Here is an 18313-nt window from a genome sequence, read left to right as displayed (position 1 = left end):
TTCAAGGCCCTCAACCTAGCATACCGTGCAGCAAAGGGAACCGCTCCCGCCTACCTCCGGTCAATGGTCTCTAACTACACACCCTCAAGACCCCTACGCTCTGCATCTTCTGGCCGCCTCAGACCTACTCCTATCCAAGCTCCCGGAGGGTCATCAAAGAGAAGCCGCCTATTCTCAGTCCTTGCCCCACAATGGTGGAATGAACTACCCATCCCAGTTAGGACAGCCGAATCCCGTCCAATCTTTCGCCGTCGACTAAAGACTCACTTCTTCAACCACTATCTGAAATGATTAAAAAAAATAAAAAATCTAACCCTGACTAACCCTTGTTACTCAGCTGATAGAGTTGTACCCTTCTTGCTGTCTTGTCATACAGAACTTGTAAGTCGCTTTGGATAAAAGCGTCAGCTAAATGACTAAATGTAAAATGTAAATGTGTTGTAAAACAGTTAAAGTGACTACTTTCCACATAGCAATGCTTTTTATTAAATGTTTACAAAACTTAAAAAAATACTTTAAAACCCTTTCACTACCACACTACAGAAGGTTAACCTTTCACTACCACACTATAGATGGTTAACCGTCTGTAGTGAAAGGGTTAACCTTCTGTAGTGTGGTTGTGAAAGGGTTAACCATTTGTCATGTGGCAGTGAAAGGGTTAAAATGGAAAATCCACCTGGCGAGAGAGTGGGAAGCTGATGGAGAAACAAGGTATCAGGCAATTAAAATTACCCGCCATGTAAAAAACAAACGTCACAACTGATTCTGGGGCCTGGTTCCCATAGTGACATATCTTTAGAGGGCCTGGTTCCCATAGTGAAACATATTTACAGGGCCTGGTTCCCATAGTGAAACATATTTACAGGGCCTGGTTCCCATAGTGAAACATATTTACAGGGCCTGGTTCCCATAGTGACATATCTTTACAGGGCCTGGTTCCCATAGTGAAACATATTTACAGGGCCTGGTTCCCATAGTGAAACATATTTACAGGGCCTGGTTCCCATAGTGAAACATATTTACAGGGCCTGGTTCCCATAGTGAAACATATTTACAGGGCCTGGTTCCCATAGTGAAACATATTTACAGGGCCTGGTTCCCATAGTGAAACATATTTACAGGGCCTGGTTCCCATAGTGAAACATATTTACAGGGCCTGGTTCCCATAGTGAAACATATTTACAGGGCCTGGTTCCCATAGTGAAACACATTTACAGGGCCTGGTTCCCATAGTGAAACATATTTACAGGGCCTGGTTCCCATAGTGAAACATATTTACAGTAAAGTGACTCTTGACTCTTGTCTGCCAGGAACTGCCCCGGATCACTGTGATTGATGTCCGGATATTCGATGCTTACGCCACCCAGATCCCTGACAAAAGCTCTCATGGTGTTGTTCACAAACTCGTAAGCCTCATTGACCATCCCCGGGGCGAGGTCTCTCCAGAAGCCCCTCTCGTTGATGCAGGAGTAAACCAGCCTCATGGCCGGGAACTTTCTCCGAAGCTCCCGGAGGTCCTGCTGCATATGCTCCACGAGCTCCATGCTGCTCATCCGTACCAGATCGTTGATGCCGGCGTGGATGAGGAGGACGTCGGGGAAGGAGTGTGTGAGCACCTCGATGTAGAAGCAGGGGAGGAGGTCACACCAGCGGAGACATTCTTCTCCGCACCACGACAGAGTCCAAAAGTTTTCCCAAACAGCTCCGATGCCCTCTTCTTCACTCTGTTCAAGCTGCAGCCCAGGATCCATATATTCTTCTCTGTGAAATGACAGGAAGGAAGGACAGACGGATAAGACATCACATCTTCACTCATTCATTTAGAATAAAGCACAAGAAGATGGCGCGGCCCAGGTCAGTCGCTGTTGGTTTTGCTCCACGAAGATTGTGCATACTTTGTTATTATTATATTCTTATTAAAACTACACTGGTGGGGACTTCATACAACCGCCAGTCACTTATGGACCTAAACTCCGAACTGAAAGAGGAGATTAGCGACACTTTATGCCAAGATTGGCCATCGGAGATTCGCAGAGACAACAAAGGAAAAAACTGCGGTGCGTTCTCAGGGAGACGAAAACACATAATAAATGTATTCATGATCATCATGCAACATAAAACAATTGTAGGAACAGTTTGGGAGAGGGAGGGGTTTTAGGTTGCGTGTTGTGAGTTCCAAAACATTTTACTTAAAAGTTTAAAGCTCAATATATAAAAACGTGGCACTTTACAGTGAACAGGTCTATTTGTATTAAAAACAATAGATTGTTTTTCATTTAAATGTCTGAAAGAGCTCAAAAATAAAAACGTCAATTGATATTTCCGTAGCCTTTTTTTAGTTGATTTAAATGTGACTGGTTGTGTTAAATGGGCACATAATATCATCTCATATTTTTTTTTTTTATTGGTCTTTTTCCCCCTCCATTTTCCTCCGATTTTCTCCCATCCCAATGTTAGTCGTATGCCAATTCCCAGTCCCTTCCTGGTCGCTGCGCACTTACCCCCCACAGTCAGATCATCTGGGAGAGTGGAGGCTACCACGTGCTTCCTCCGACACACGTCCAGCCAATCACTGCTTCTTTTCACCTGGCAGCGCGGATCCTCCGAGAGGGCGTAGCGTGTGGAAGGATCACACTATCCCCCTCGAGTCCTATCCGCGCTTAGCAGGCGCCCCGACCGAACTGTAGGAGTCGCTGTTTACAACGACCCGGACCCACCCCGCCAGCTTCTCCCACCCTCTAATACAGCCAATTGTATTAGTGCAGACGGCCAGCCAAGCTGGTGACAACCCCGGAGCTGTGAGCTGGATTCGAACAGGCGAATCCAGCTCACAGCTCCGGGGCTGGTGACGAACGCAATCTCCGCTCGGCCACCTAACCGCCCGAATATCATCTCATATTGATCGCAGGCACCTGAATCGAATCGTATCGTGGCAGACTTTGTGATATAATCAATATCGTATCGTGATGAAGTTGGTGATTCCCACTCCTACTAATTACCTTTAACCCAAAGGCGCCCCAAAAAGTGGCCATTTTTGTTTTCGTTTTTGAATACTGCATACTTTTTTTGCAAACCAAAATACTATACTTTATACTTATAGCACATGCATAAGCCTGGTCTCTTTTTGAAAGATACCATTTTGAAGTTTCTGATACTATAACAAAGGATCACTTTTAGAACTTTTAAAATAGAGTAACATAGGTCTGAACTAGAGTTGTAGAAAAACTTGTTACTCACGTTTTTCTGTAGTAGTTCCAATATCCAAATATAGTATTTCCAAGAAAATTGGTATGAGCTGGAAAACACCCTCGGTCCATAGCTTGAAGTCTTATGTAGTACATGTCAGAATTTCATAAAAATCCGTTTAGAAATGACTCATGAGTGATATGAGCGATTTTGGTAAACTGTGGAGAAAGATAAAAGCTCTAGTAAACCATTTCCTCATCGACTTCAATTCATTCAGCGTTTCTTTCTCTTCCGGTTTTCGCTCATGACTTCTCACCTTGATCCCTGATTAGCAAGTCCCCACGTGGGGTATCATTGGAAAGCCACACTCATTGGCTACAACCCTGTCCAATAACTTTTGAGATCGCCAAATGATTGACGGAGCTAGAGCCCCGGGAGTGGTAATCTGACTCTGCCGTGTACTTTGGCGCACGCCTCACATATCCGCATGTAACTCGAGGACCGCTGAACAGATTTTGTCGCCTGAAATGGAAATCGGCAGGCAACAAAATAGGACTTTAATTAAAAAAATATAGTGTAAAAAAAAAAAAAAAAAAAATGCACACTCGAGCCGCTAGAGGTTGGCAAAGTGGGGTGTCGCGCCGATGGGCAAATCGTCCTCAAGAGGGCCCAGGGCGTTGCACGTTAAGAGGTTAACAATTCCGATTCCTGAGCGTATTTTATTCAAAAGGAAGATATTGATTTAAATATGTATATAGCCTATATATAATATTAATAAAATAAGTTTTAATCGTATCTCCTGTGCTGGCACAAGCACTACCATAGCGTGGAGTGGAGAGATAACACACAATATATACAATAACATTAATATATATATATATACTAAAAAGCTATTTAAAAATTTTGGGCAGTAAAAAATCTCTCTGGCTGGTAGTTTTAATTTTTTTTATCTAAAGCTAAAAAGTTAATTCTGTTCCCTGTTTTTCAGCATTTAACTACATTACATTTAGTCATTTAGTGGACACTTTTATCCAAAGTGACTTACAGGTTCTGTACGACAAGTCAGCAGGAAGGGTACAACTGTTTCAGCTGAGTAACGATGATCAAACAGCTCAACTCCAACCAATCAAATAGTTGATCTCAGCTGATGACACATGATTCCTTGTTTGGCGGGGGTGGTGGCGGTGTTGGGGATGCAGGCGCGGGTCTAGGTGCAGGCGTGGGTCTAGGTGCAAGCGCGGGTCTAGGTGCAGACGCGGGTCTAGGCGCAGGTCTAGGTGCAGGTGCGGGTCTAGGCGCAGGCGCGGGTCTAGGCGCAGGTCTAGGCGCAGGCGCGGGTCTAGGTGCAGGCGCGGGTCTAGGCGCAGGTCTAGGCGCAGGCACGGGTCTAGGTGCAGGCGTGGGTCTAGGCGCAGGCGCGGGTCTAGGCGCAGGCGGTGCACTTGCTGCCGCCGCCGCCTTCATGTACACCGGCTGGTACAGCTGTGTCTAATTGGTTTCCTCGTATTTGATCAGATACTCGGGGTAGATTTGGTGCTTCTCGAACACAACAAATATCGAGGGACTGCCGACGTCGTCCACGCAGCTGTCGAAGGAGCTGCAGTCTTTGGACGGAGGTATCAGGTAGCTGGAGGAGCCACCGGTGTAGTCGCCCACCAGTATCCGACACGGCTACAGGCATGGATACATTGTATGTAATGATAAAAGGACTAATGTTGCAGCTCCACAGGTAAGCTAAGTGTTCTGGAACTGTTGACAAACTCGCTGTACAGCCTAGTTCAGTGCTTCCCAAACCTCTACTCGAGGCACCACAGCCGTTCCATGTATTTGTTAAATTCCACCACCAGCACACCTGATTCAACTAATAAAGGGCTTGTTAAGTTGAATCAGGTGTGGTGGAATTTAACAAATACATGGAACGGCTGGGATGCTTCGAGGAGAGGATTGGGAAGCACTGGGCCCTAGTTGAACGGACACAACACTGGTCCAACCTCTCATCTCCACCTCGACCACGTGCATGAGAGATCCTCAGACAGCAGCTCCAGGGCAGCCCCAGCAAACCACTCTCTCAGCCTCATTCTAAAACTGATGAGTGAAAAAAAGAATACACTTCTAAGGTGTTTCAGTTCGGCTCCACAAAATACGTTTTTAAAACATACGTTTACCCTTTAGTCTTTATTTTTGGTTATTTTTGCAGACGTTGCCCCCTCAGCTGTCGAAGGATAGCGTGGTCGCCGCAGTCGTCTTTGGACCGAGGTCTCAGGTAGCTGGTCAAGTCGCCCACCAGTATCCGACACAGCTACAGGCATGGATACATTGTATGTAATGATAAACAATGTCATGGTAACGGGCGGGTGTTATATTATTTCAAGATAATAAAGTAGCTATAATGAGTCAATAGATAAAAAGCAGTAATGGCATGTAGGTTACTCACCCTACTCATGTACAATAGGCATCCTCACTACACAGCATTTATAGACATAAATAAACATCATGGCTCATCTCCTACTCTGGGTATTCAGTAGGTGTCAGAGGCAACTACCCATATGACCTGAGGATACTAGTAAAACATTATGAAATATTCAATTGCAAATAGATATTAATCATTTGGATTAATCGACTAATCGATCAAAAAAATTATCGTTAGTTGCAGCCATAACGCCTATAGATTACATCACCATAGTCCAAGACTAGGGATGTCCCGATCAATTTTTTTTGCTCCCGATCCGATCCCGATCATGTGATTTTGAGTATCTACCGATACCGATCTTTCCCGATCCGATCAAAAAATTATAATAATAATTTTTAAAAGAAAATTATATTTTTTTTCATCCCAATTTCTTACATTACATTCACCCTGAATGTTGACGTTATCCAGGTAAAAAGTTTACTTCATTCAAGCGAGGCATTGCAATCCTTGACATGAATCATTTGATGTATAATTAAATCAAAGGAAATGCGTTTGTTTTGGCAAAATTCTTCTGCTCTGTGACAATAAATAAATGAATGATAATGCAATTTAAAACCAAAAATAAGGCCTCAGTATGAGTTTAAGACGTGAACATGGTCATGTTTGTTGAAAAAAAAAAATATATATATATATATATTTTTTTTTATCCCGTTTTTTTTTTTTTTTGTCAATCCCGATCTTCGGAAAATCACGTGATCGGCCCCGATCCCGATCACGTGATAGGATCGGGACATCCCTACCTGACTGCTTTGTTGTTGTTGAATCAAGTCAAATCCTAGGTAAGCGTGTATTGTGCGTGTGAACGGACAATGTCATCAGACAAAAAAAAAAGAAGAAAACTGTACTCTGTAGTACCGACGTGATTCGGTCGATACCCTTAAAAGTACCGGATTCGGTCCCCATCCCTACTCGTATTATCACCAAGCCATCAGGCTCATGAATACTATTCAGTCATTCGGATTTTAACAATTGTATTTAGTATTTTAAGTATTTTATGTTGATTTTATTCTACTATTGCACTTTTATATCAATCACACTCGTCGGCACTGTCACTATTCTCTTACATCACTATTATGCTGGTTTTTATTGTTGTTCTTGTGTATTGTATTGTTTTATTGTGTATTTTATTGCTATGCTGTAGGTCGAGGGGGCAAGACCCAATACTTTATTTTTGTATGTGAATATGAAGAAGATGCAACAATAAAGCTGAATTTTAATCTGAAGAGGAACCGTTTGGGAAAATAACTGCAGCGCTAATGCGGAACAGGATGCAAGATGGGGGGGGGGGGGGTGGACCTTATACGAAGGCTACCACTCTAGGGTCGTCTAGTTTGAAATTATGGGTATCGATTAAAAAAAATTATTTTACTTTTATTTACCCAGGCAAGTAAGAACATTCTTATTTTATTTATTGTCAAAAGTATGCATAATGTTGTGTTAATTCCACGACAAGAGATATGTAATGTTAATTACCTGGAATTATTCCGTTTTTTAGGGGGGGAAACCCTGCATATATCGGTATCGGTTGATATTGGTATCAGAAATTAAGAGTTGGAAAATATCGGTATATCGGATATCGGTAAAAAAGCCAACATCGAACATCCCTAGTTTCGGGGCCGTGTTGATCTCGGTGCTTACTTGGCTCCTCGAAGGGCGACGGGTCGGAGCTCGCCGTGTAGCTGGCCTCCGTCTCTCCCTTGTCAACGTGGTGCCTCAGGTGGCTGATCATGTCCGTCTTGCGGGAGATGGTGACGGAGCAGACCACGCAGTGGTAGTGGGCCACGTCTTGGCCCGACGCCTGCGGAGGAGGAGAGCAACGATCAATGAATGAATGAATGATTTTATTTCTGCCTTTTTTTTTTTTTTACAACTTTTTTTTTTATAAATAAAATTACCGAAAAGGTGTAGGCTGAAGCCGAGGCTTATAATTTCCTACCCTTTTTACATTACATTACACTATTTACAGAAAACAATAAAATACAAAAAAAGAGAAACATAATTCAGTATATCATTTAGCAAAGGTTACAAACGTTTCATAGTTTTATGTACAAAACGTACACATTTATTTATGTTTTAAATACTTTTTTTTTTTTTTAAATATATGTTTGTTTTTCTTTTTTCTTTTTTCTTTTTCCCTTTGTCACTATTTGAACACAGCTATGTTATAGATGTAATATGATCAAGTCAATGGAAAGAAGAAACTGTGGAACAGTCTGAATGTGGTGCTAAAGTAATGTCCAAACGTGAGACAATTCAAACTGAATTGTAAAGAAATTATTTTCACGAGGTACAGGGATGAGGAAGGGATTTGACATTCACGGGTGTTTACATTTTAATTTAATTTCTTTCATGTTTTACATTTTTTTAATGTTTTGCATATATATTTGTTTTCTAAGGTTTTAAATTAGTATTCATTTTGAGTAGTTGAAAAGGGGTAGGATTAAATAAGTGTATACTTCTTCCTACTCCTTTTCGAACATGTAAATTGAGTTATGTTCTTTAAAAAAAAATTATTTCATTGCTAGAGATCAATGATTTGTTTTTGTTTTATATCATTTGTATTTACATGTTCGAAATAAAGATACATTTTTTTTAAAGATCAAAGACATTTTATTTAGGAGGAAATTAGTGAGATAAATGGTAAATGGACTGCATTTATATAGAGCTTTTTTTATAGAGTAATAATTCTTTCTTTAAATAATACATCCCCAGAGCTGTTAGAAAGGTGCAGAATTTCCCCCAAAATAATTATTGACTAATTTAAAAACATTTGGCTTGTCCAAAATGAATGTTGTTGTTTACATGTTCTATCTAGGTCGTCCTCGGACGGGCCCTCCATCGGTGCTTCCAGTCATCCCGATCCTCCATGCATCTGGCTAGCTCGCCGGTGCTTTCTGTTCCCACATCTCTCCTGAGTACGTCCACATAGGTTAACGTGGGACGTCCTCGTGATCGATGCCCGTGTGTTGGTTCCCACAGTACAAGTTTGCTGGTTGGCATCTCATGGTGTCTCTGGCAGTGACCTGCCAGCCTCATTCTCCTGACTGCCACTTTATCGCTCACCTTTAGCACCCCCCCATACAAGTTTGCATTAGTGACATGCTCATCCCTGTTGATGTTGAGCACCACACGCATCATTCTGGTGTAGCACCCATCCAAGGACTTCTGCAGGGTGGGCTTCAAGGTCCAGCATTCACTGCCATACAAAAGGACAGACTCAACTGTTGCATGAAAGAAGTTGAGCTTGATTTGACGGGGGAGGTTGGATTTCCACACACTGGTCATGCCGTTCAGAGCCCTCCACGCAAGTGCCTTCCTCACTTTAAGGTCTTGCTCGGACGAGTTGACCCACGAGCCCAGGTACTTGAAATCACTGACTTCCTTTAGAGCAGAGCCTCCTGTTGTCCTTAGAGGTGGATGATCCGGGAGGATGTTATACATTATGACCTCGGTTTTCTTGGCATTTAGCCTAAGGCCAACCTTGGCGCACTCCGTCTCCACTCTGCACAGGAGTTCCTGTGCCTGCTCCACCTGGTCAGAGAGCAGGCTGATGTCGTCCGCGTAGTCAAGGTCTGTTAGGACTATGGCGGGGTGTCGTCTCGATCTCCTTGGGGTTATTGTGAGACCAAGTTCCTGCTCCCGTCCATTGATGGCCTTCCTGAGCGCATAGTCGAGGACTATGACGAAAAGGAAGGGGGTAACCCGTCCCTAATTCCCATTTCTCCACGTGGAATGCACCAGATTGAATAAATTAGATGATGTGCTGTAGTGCGACATCTAGTGGCTGCATTGTATCTATAGCACCTATAAGTTACTTTAATGACCACAAGACGGCGATCAATGGAATTTGCTTTCGGGTACTGGAGAGTAGGCAAGCTCATTTCAGCATCATCACATTACAAATGTCGTCCATTTATGTTGATTTCTTTGAGCTGGATGAATGAAAAACTTGAGCTGTGCTTCAGGAAGGGAGACTTTTTTTTAGGCCAAGCCTAAAGAGAGAGAGCTTTTATCCAAAACACACACATTCACTCAGACACCGAAGGCAGAGGCGAGCATGCAAGGTGCCAACCTGCTCATTGGGAGCAGTTAGGGGGTTAAATGTCTTGCTCAAGGACACTTCGCTGGGAGGAGCCGGAATCGAACCGGGAACATTCTGATTACCAGATTGGGGGGTGGACAGTGGCTCAGTTCAGTTCAGTTCAGTTCTTTTTTTATTTCGGGCTTTGGACACAGAGCGGTCATGTGAGAATCGGAAGGTTCCCGGTTCGATTCCTCCTGGCAGCGTGTCGAAGTTTCCTTGAGCGAGACACTTAACCCCCTAACTGCTTCTGGTGAGCAGTGGTCGCCTCCGCCGCCAGTGTGTGATTCAAGATTCAAGAGGTTTATTCATCACATACAAGACGTATAGTGAAATGAAGGTGGCCATGCCCGCTTCGATTGTGCAAAAAATACAAATAATAATAGAATAAAATAGAATCGAAATAAAATAGACATGCACGGGTGAGTATCGATCTCACCCTCGGTACAATTGTTCTATCTGGGGTCCTATCGAATGTAGCTTGGGTAAATGTGGGGGGGGGGAATGTATTTATGTTTTTATATGTTCCTTTTTATTTCATTATATGCTATGCTATTGTATATATATCATCACAATCTCAGGTTCTAGATATAGAAGTATGGGAGATGGCGCCCCAGACATAGAGGCACTACGTCCTGGATGCGTGTAGCTTTATGACAAGCAAGCAGTGCAAAAATTTACCGTAGTGGCGTGCAGTAATGCGCCTTTCATTTTCCGCCGCCCAGCGCCCAGGTCGCGCGGAAATAGGCTGTCTATTGCCATTCTCTTTGACAAACTCTAACCTTAACCAGCTCCTTAACAGCGCCTAAACTTAACCGTTCTAACCTTAACCAACTCCGAAACAATGCCTAACCTTAACCTTAACCTTAACCATGCCTAACCTTAACCATAGAAATTATATTGCCATTCTCTTTGACAAACTCTAACCTTAACCAGCTCTTTAACAGCGCCTAAACTTAACCGTTCTAACCTTAACCAACTCCGAAACAATGCCTAACCTTAACCTTAACCTTAACCATGCCTAACCTTAACCGGCGAAAGAATACACGTTAAAAAAAAATCACGTTAAAAAATATTTTCGATGGGATTCGAACTCGCCAGCAAACGAGCCATAGGATCCACAGCCATGTGGCCTTGCCAATTGAGCTATTTCTAGATACTGAATAAGGGGCGGTGACTTATATATATTGAGCTCCGCTCGTGTCGAACCAAGGCGGGATCTCATGCGCATGCGCGGGCACCTCGCGCGAGCACGCCGGCGCACGCACGCACCTGAGCGAGCACGCCGCCGCCGGTGCACGCACGGTAGCATTTGTCTAAGCGGGGCCTGAAAAGAAGGGCGCTTTACCGCACTGGCGTGCGGTGACGAATGCGGAAGCATTTTTGCACTGCTTGCTTATCATTAAGGAAAACGCGTCCTGGATTGCACAGGGGAGATACATTACGAGGAATATGGGGCTGATTAAAATAGTGTCGTGGAATATAGACGGATGTCATCATCCCATTAAGAGAAAAAAGATACTGACGTTCTTGAAACAAAAAAAGACGGATATTGCACTAATTCAGGAATCGCACCTGAATGAGGAGGAGTCGGCCAAGCTTAAGAGGGATTGGGTGGGACAAATATTCTATAGTACATTCTCTTCTAGGAAGAGGGGGGTGGCAATATTGGTGAGAAAAAACATAGACGTTAAGGTGCACAATAGTTTCTCACATGATGAGGGAAGATGGGTTATACTGGATGCTGATTTGGAGGGGCAGAGGACTACCTTAGCTAATATATATGCGCCCAACGGGTCGTCCTCAGACTTTTTCCATGAAGTATGTGAGGTGATCAGGAAAATAGGGAATAGCAACGTAATCATAGGGGGGGACTTCAACCTGGTTGGAAACACCTTGCTGGACAAATCATATCAACCCAGGACCGCTGACAACGCAGGGAGACTGGCGGTTGGTGTACTGGTAGAGGAATTGGGTCTAGTGGATATTTGGAGGGTTATGAACCCACAGGAAAGAGACTACACGTTTTACTCTCACCCGCATTCCTCATACTCCATCAACGATCAACGATCTCTGAGATGGTGATTCAATAACCTGATGTTAAATGATGAAGGGTCGTGTGCATACATTAGAACTATATTTAAGGAATTCTGGGAACTTAATGAAGGGTCAATAGATGATAGTGGCATAATGTGGGACACATGTAAAGCTTACATGAGAGGGCGACTCATACAATACAGTGCAATACTAAAAAGGGCAGAGAAACAAAAAATGACAGCATTGGACGAGGAAATTAAAACACTCTCGAAACAGCAGTCAGAGACCAGACCCAGAAACGTGGAGAAACCTAAACAAATCCAAATATGAATTGAACAACATATATCAAAAGAAGGCCGAATATGCGTTATTTAGGACCAACCAAAGATACTATGAACAAGGGGAGAGAGCGGGTAAAATACTAGCGAATCGGGTTAAACAAATGCAAAATCAAAATATTATATCCTCAATTCGTAATAAGGATGACAAAATTATTACAGACAAAAAGGAAATTAATAATGTTTTCAGGTGCTTTTACCAGGATTTATATACCCCACAGACGGCGGTGGATCAGGTAAAACTGGACGCGTTCTTCGACAAAATTGAATTACCGTCGTTATCGAAACAACAAGTAAAATCAATGGAGGGGGGGGGGTCTCGATAGAGGAAATACACGCGGCAATCAACAGCCTTAAATTGGGTAAAGCACCAGGAGACGATGGGTTTACTCCCGATTTCTACAAACAATTCAGTGATATAATCGCTCAGAGACTATTGAAAGTATATCAAGATTCACTGTTAAAAGGGGGATTGCCCGCTAGCTTGAGATCGGCCACTATTACGTTACTACAGAAAAAGGGCAAAGACCCTCAATACTGTGGAAACTATAGGCCTATATCCCTGAGCAATTTGGAAGAAAAAGTATTGGCAAAGATACTAGCGAATAGAATAGAAGATGTACTACCAACTTTGGTGCACTCAGATCAAGTGGGTTTTGTGAAGGGGAGAAACTCAGCTGATAATATCCGCAGACTCCTACACATAATGTGGAAGGTTAGGGATGATACAGAACCTACAGTGGCCTTCTCATTGGACGCCGAAAAGGCCTTTGATAAGGTGGAATTTGCATTCTTATTTCACACGCTAGAGCGCTTCGGGTTCGGACCATCGTTTACTGGGTGGGTAAAGTTGTTATACACAAATCCGATGGCCTCAGTCTTGACCAACGGGATCGTATCCTCGCCCTTTAATCTAGGGCGGGGGACGAGGCAAGGTTCTCCGCTTTCTCCCCAAATGTTTGCGCTCTTCCTCGAACCACTTGCTATCGCACTAAGGACTAATCAAGACATCAAAGGGGTAATAGCGGGGCAGGTGGAACATCAATTATTTTTATATGCGGACGATATCTTATTGGTATCCAGCAATCCCCAAACAGCAGCTGGGGTCATTGGAACTATTATCGAGTCCTTCTCCGAAATATCTGGATACACAATCAACTGGAGCAAGTCAGAAGCAATGCCTCTCTCTAAATGTTGTCCCCCTGCTATCAGGAGGGGCTGGCAGTACAGATGGATGCCGTCAGGGTTGATATACCTAGGAATAAAGCTGATCCCAGGTCTGAAAGAGATAGTGCAAGCCAATATTGCCCCTATAATCGAACACATTAGTGCTCTGACCCAGAATTGGGCCAAGATGAATATGTCCCTCCTGGGGAAGATAAACTTAGTAAAAATGATATTGGCTCCCAAATTAAATTATATCCTATATATGCTGCTGCTGACTCTCCCGACCCAGTTACTCAAACAGTATGACAAAGTGAATGAATGAATGAATGAATGAAAACTTTATTAACAGATTGCAGAATGGGTACAGTGCAGTACAGCTCAATACATACAATTGTTAAGGGGATGCAGACCAGAGAAAGACTTTCGTCTTGTTTCCACCAGGGTCCCCCATTTCCAATTCATCGTAACATATATGACATACATGACATACAGATAGACAGTACTGCTACATCTATACATTTATGACATACCAGATTTGCAATTACAGTACTGTATTTGTGATACAAAAAGAGTCCAGAAAGAAAAGAGTATATACATTAGGCGTAGAAACTGTACATTGGATTGGGTAGGTGGGGGTGGGACTGTACATTGGAGGTGGTTGGGGGGGGGGGGGGGGGGGTAGGAGTGGGGGGGGGGGGGTGTTGGCGGGGGTTGTGTTCGGACATTTACAGGGGCCAGTTTCGAGTTGCAGTCTCCCTTAGGTGTTTTTTGAGAGTGTTTTTGAAAGTGGGTAGTGATTCACATTCCTTTACAGCTTTGGGTAGGGCGTTCCACATTGATGTGGCATAATTGCGAAACGTGTTTAGTCCCTTGTTTGAGCCGAATCTGGGTTTAACATGATTTGTGGAGCTCCCTCTGGTGTTGTGATCGTGGTATTCACTGACCTTTGGGAAGTATTTAGTCATGTACATGGGTACCTTGGTCGTGTAGTGTATCTTGTAGACCAGGCCCATTGCAAGTTGCTGTACTCTGTCGTCTACTCTAAGCCATCCTAGGTTGTCAAAGTGGGCAGGGGTGAGGTGGGTTCTAGGAGTAAGGTCAAGCAGTAGTCTGACCAGTTTGTTTTGAGATGTTTGTAATTTTGTTTTTAGCGCCTTTGAGGTGCTTTGGTACCATGAGGTGCAAGCATAGTCGTAGTACCCTTGAATGAGTGCTCCTGCTAGAGTCTTCAGGGTATTCTTGTTTACCAGTGAGGAGATCCGGTACAAGAAACGAGTTCGTTGGTTGACTTTTTTTATTACATTGGATGCCATTTTGTCACAGGAAAGATTTGCCTCTAGGATGGAACCCAGGTAGGTAATATCTTCTTTCCTTGTGACAATATTGTCACCCACTGTAACTGAGAAGCCGTCGGTCTTGCTGAGTTTGTTATTTGAACCGAAGAGAATGGACTCTGTTTTGCCCATGTGTAATGATAGTTTGTTATCAGCGAGCCATATGCAGATTTTGCTTAGTTCTGAGCTGAGGGTTTTTTCAACCTGTAATTTGTTCTTGTCAGAGACCAGCAGGGCTGAGTCGTCCGCAAACAGGAACAAGTTGCAGTCACAAGCTGACGACATGTCATTTGCATAAATTAGGAACAGTAGCGGACCTAGTATGCTTCCTTGTGGAACACCACAGTTTACTGTGAGGGGGGGGGATAGGGTACCGTTTACCTCCACCATCTGCTCTCTCCCCTCCAGGTAGGATTGCATCCAGCTCACTGATAGACTATCAAAACCAATTGCTTTTAGCTTGTCAATCAGAATGGTGTGATTGACAGTGTCGAAGGCCTTTTGTAGGTCCAGCATGACCATGCCGCAGTATTTGCCCGCGTCCACCTCTTGTTTGATGTGGTCGTTTAAATAGAGAAGGCATGTGTCAGTGGAGTGGGATGTTCTGAAGCCAGATTGGAATTCGTAGATTAGATTTTTTTCCGCAAGGTATTTTTCGACCTGTTCGTATACAATTTTTTCCATGACTTTCGAGATGGAGGTAAGGATAGAAACAGGGCGGTAGTTGCCTGGGTCTAATTTACTGCCTTTTTTGTGCAGAGGGGTCACTCTCGCTATTTTGAAGTCCTTGGGGACGTGTCCCTGTTTTATAGAGAGGTTTATTATGTGTGTGATGACTGGGGTGATGGCGGCTGCTGAGTCTCTGAGGAATTTGGAGGGGATGTTGTCATGGCCAGTGGCCTTGTTAGGTTGGAGGGCGCTCAGTTTTTTGAGTACCTCATCTGTTGTTACCATTTCCAGTTTGAAGTCGTCTTTGTGGACCCCTAGGTTTTTGTAGTAAGCTACTATGTGTTCTACCCCATAATGCCCTGAGTGGGAGGGTAGTTTGTTTACCAGTGTTGTGGCTATGTTTGTGAAGAAACTATTTAAGTAATTGGCTACATCCAGCTTTTCTGTGATGAGCGTGTTGTCCGTCTTTATGTTTATGTTTGAGAATCTGGTTTTAAGTTTTTTACTGCAGCCTAGTTGGTTATTGAGTAATTTCCAAAGTTCACGCGGTTTGTTTTTGTTTTCCTCGGTTTTGTCATTGATGAATTTTTTCTTTGCTGTTTTGATCATGGAGTTTACATCATTTCTTAGTCTGTTTCTTTGCAGTTTGAGTTCAGTCACGTGGGCTTGGAGTTCACTGCTCGTGCTTATGTTAAGCTTTGACTGACTTTTACGAAACTCAGAGCATTTTTTGTCTCTGGTTTTCATAGCGGTCAGTATTTCAGCGTGCATCCACGGCTCAGCGCGATTTTTTACCCTGGTGGTTCTTAGGGGGGCCATGTTGTTTAGTATCGTTGAAAATTTGGTTTTGAAGCCAAGCCATGTTTCTTCAACCAGTGTACCATTGAGCTCATCTGACCAGTCCAGACCCTCCAGTTCAAGGTTAAAGGCCTCGCTAGAGTAGGTTTTTAGGTCTCTAGATGTGACTGTTTTGTGACAGCCAGCCTTTTGTTTTAGCTTTTTGCGGGTACAGAATATCATATAATGATCACTTAACCCGCATGCTATAACCCCTTTATTGGCGATCTTGGACTTGTCAGAGGTCAGGATGAGGTCAATGGTAGTCTGAGTTGACTCACACACACGTGTGGGTTGTGTGATTAGTTGGCTGAGGCCGTGCAGATCACAAAACCTATTGTAGGATTTGAAGACGGGTGCATCTTTTTGTTGCATATCCGTGTTCCAATCCCCAATAAGAATCATTTCTGTATCCTCAACTCCAGCTAAGCACTCATCCAACACGTCATAAAAGCCATTTTGGTCTGGCGGTCTGTAAATTGTGCCGAACAGATTTAGCCCTTTCAAATAGAATTTCTACAAAAACAGTTTCAATAGCCTCATGATCTAGGTCTGTACGGTTAATAAATTTGGTGTCTTGATGGATGTACATACAGACACCTCCTCCATGCCTGTTCCTGTCATTGCGGACTAAAGAATAGTTCTCTAATTCAATTTCCGGGTCTGTTACTGATGGGTCCAGTTTGGTTTCTGAGAAACATAGTATGTTTACCTTTCCGCTACTGAAATGATTTCTTATTTCTGCCAGTTTGTGCCTGAGGCTATTTACATTACATTACATTACAGTCATTAATGTATATCTGTGGGGGGGCAAAAGGCCGCTATTTGGACGGGCCAAAATGTATTCAGCAAAGGAAAATGGCGGCTTATCCCTGCCTAAACTAGACTGGTATCACTATGCGTTCTCGCTCTCCCAGCTCTCCAAATTGAATCACTCGACTGAGGAGGCACCTGCTTGGGTCAAGATGGAGGAGGAAATGTTATATCCCTCATCTCTGGAATCCTTCCTGACACAATCAGACAGACCTATACCTTTTAAGAACCCTCTAATGCATAGGTGTCAAACTCACGGCCCGCGGGCCAAATCCGGCCCGCCACGTCATTTGATGTGGCCCCCCAAGAGCCCAGGTAAAAAAAAAAAAAAAAAAAAATTACATGAATATTGGGTTAAAAAATAGCAGTGTTAAAATAATTGTGGGTTAATGCGTTAATAAAGCTTTAACTTTGACAGCCTTAGTTATTACACATTCTTACACATACATGTATGTTGAACATCTGAGGTAACAAAGGAAAAAAGCCAAAAGCACTTACTCCTCAGACATTCTTTGACAATTTTACAGCCCAAAATACAAAAAAGATCCAGGCGGAATAGGTAACAAAGGGTTGAAGAAATATTGTCTGAACTGTCAGATGCAAACTGGCTGTGTGACATAACCGAGCATCTCGCTCAATTGAATAAGAAGCTGTAGGGACGCAAACAAGTCCCACCCAAAACTTGACCAATATAGTTGTGAACTGAGACAACCCTTATTTTGTTATTTTTACAGTTACAGTTGTGTGTTCATGCAGACACATAATAGCAATTTCATTACGAATTGAAAATGGGGGACCCTGATGTAAACAAGTCGAAAGTCTTTCTCTGGTCTGCATCCCCTTAACAATTGTGTGTATTGAGCTGTACTGTACTCATTCTGCAATCTGTTAATTAAAGTTAATTAAACTATCTTCCATTAGTTGGATGTATGGCCTCTGCAAGGTTGTGTGCAGCCATTTGTTTTTGTAACATCTGCTACATCTGTCCCACGTGTTCTTTGCAGCTCACAGTTGTTAGTTCTGCCCCTCTTGACTGTGACAAAAAGGTTTTGAACAAACTTAATGTCATAGCTTGTATTTGATGATATTCTTCTTTGTCATTTACTTGAATGGTTTGATCATTGATTGGTGGAGTAATATGGGGTTCTGATAAACTAAAATTATTTGTTAAAATAACATAAGCTAACATATTTTTACATTTATGCAAATTAATATGCAATATGTATAACTTGAATAAGTAATAAATACAGAAACACCATGTTTAACAATATGTAAATGTGTAGCTACATTTATTTTACATTACATTAACATTTATACGGTCTTTGGCCCTTTGAGGGCAACCATAATGCTGATGTGGCCCTCTGTGAAAATGAGTTTGACA

General features: G+C 43.0%; 1 protein-coding gene across 1 annotated transcript in view; it reads right to left on the bottom strand.

Moving 5' to 3' along the window:
- Window positions 1-638: 638 nt before the first annotated feature.
- LOC311231334 (uncharacterized protein) overlaps window positions 639-18313 on the bottom strand; it is a 96196-nt gene continuing 78521 nt past the window's right edge. The window contains exons 23-24 of the mRNA XM_084317888.1: window positions 7295-7454; window positions 639-1761 (exon numbers count right to left, since the gene is read on the bottom strand). Of these exons, the coding sequence (XP_084174014.1) occupies window positions 1550-1761; window positions 7295-7454 (372 nt within the window). The 3' untranslated portion in view covers window positions 639-1549. The remainder of the gene's footprint in view (window positions 1762-7294; window positions 7455-18313) is intronic.

The sequence above is a fragment of the Notolepis coatsorum genome (genome assembly GCF_963971535.1).
Source record: "Notolepis coatsorum genome assembly, chromosome: 7".
In the NCBI taxonomy this organism is placed as follows: domain Eukaryota; kingdom Metazoa; phylum Chordata; class Actinopteri; order Aulopiformes; family Paralepididae; genus Notolepis; species Notolepis coatsorum.
The sequence above is the reverse complement of the archived record's forward strand: the minus strand, read 5'-3'. Positions and strand labels throughout refer to the sequence as shown.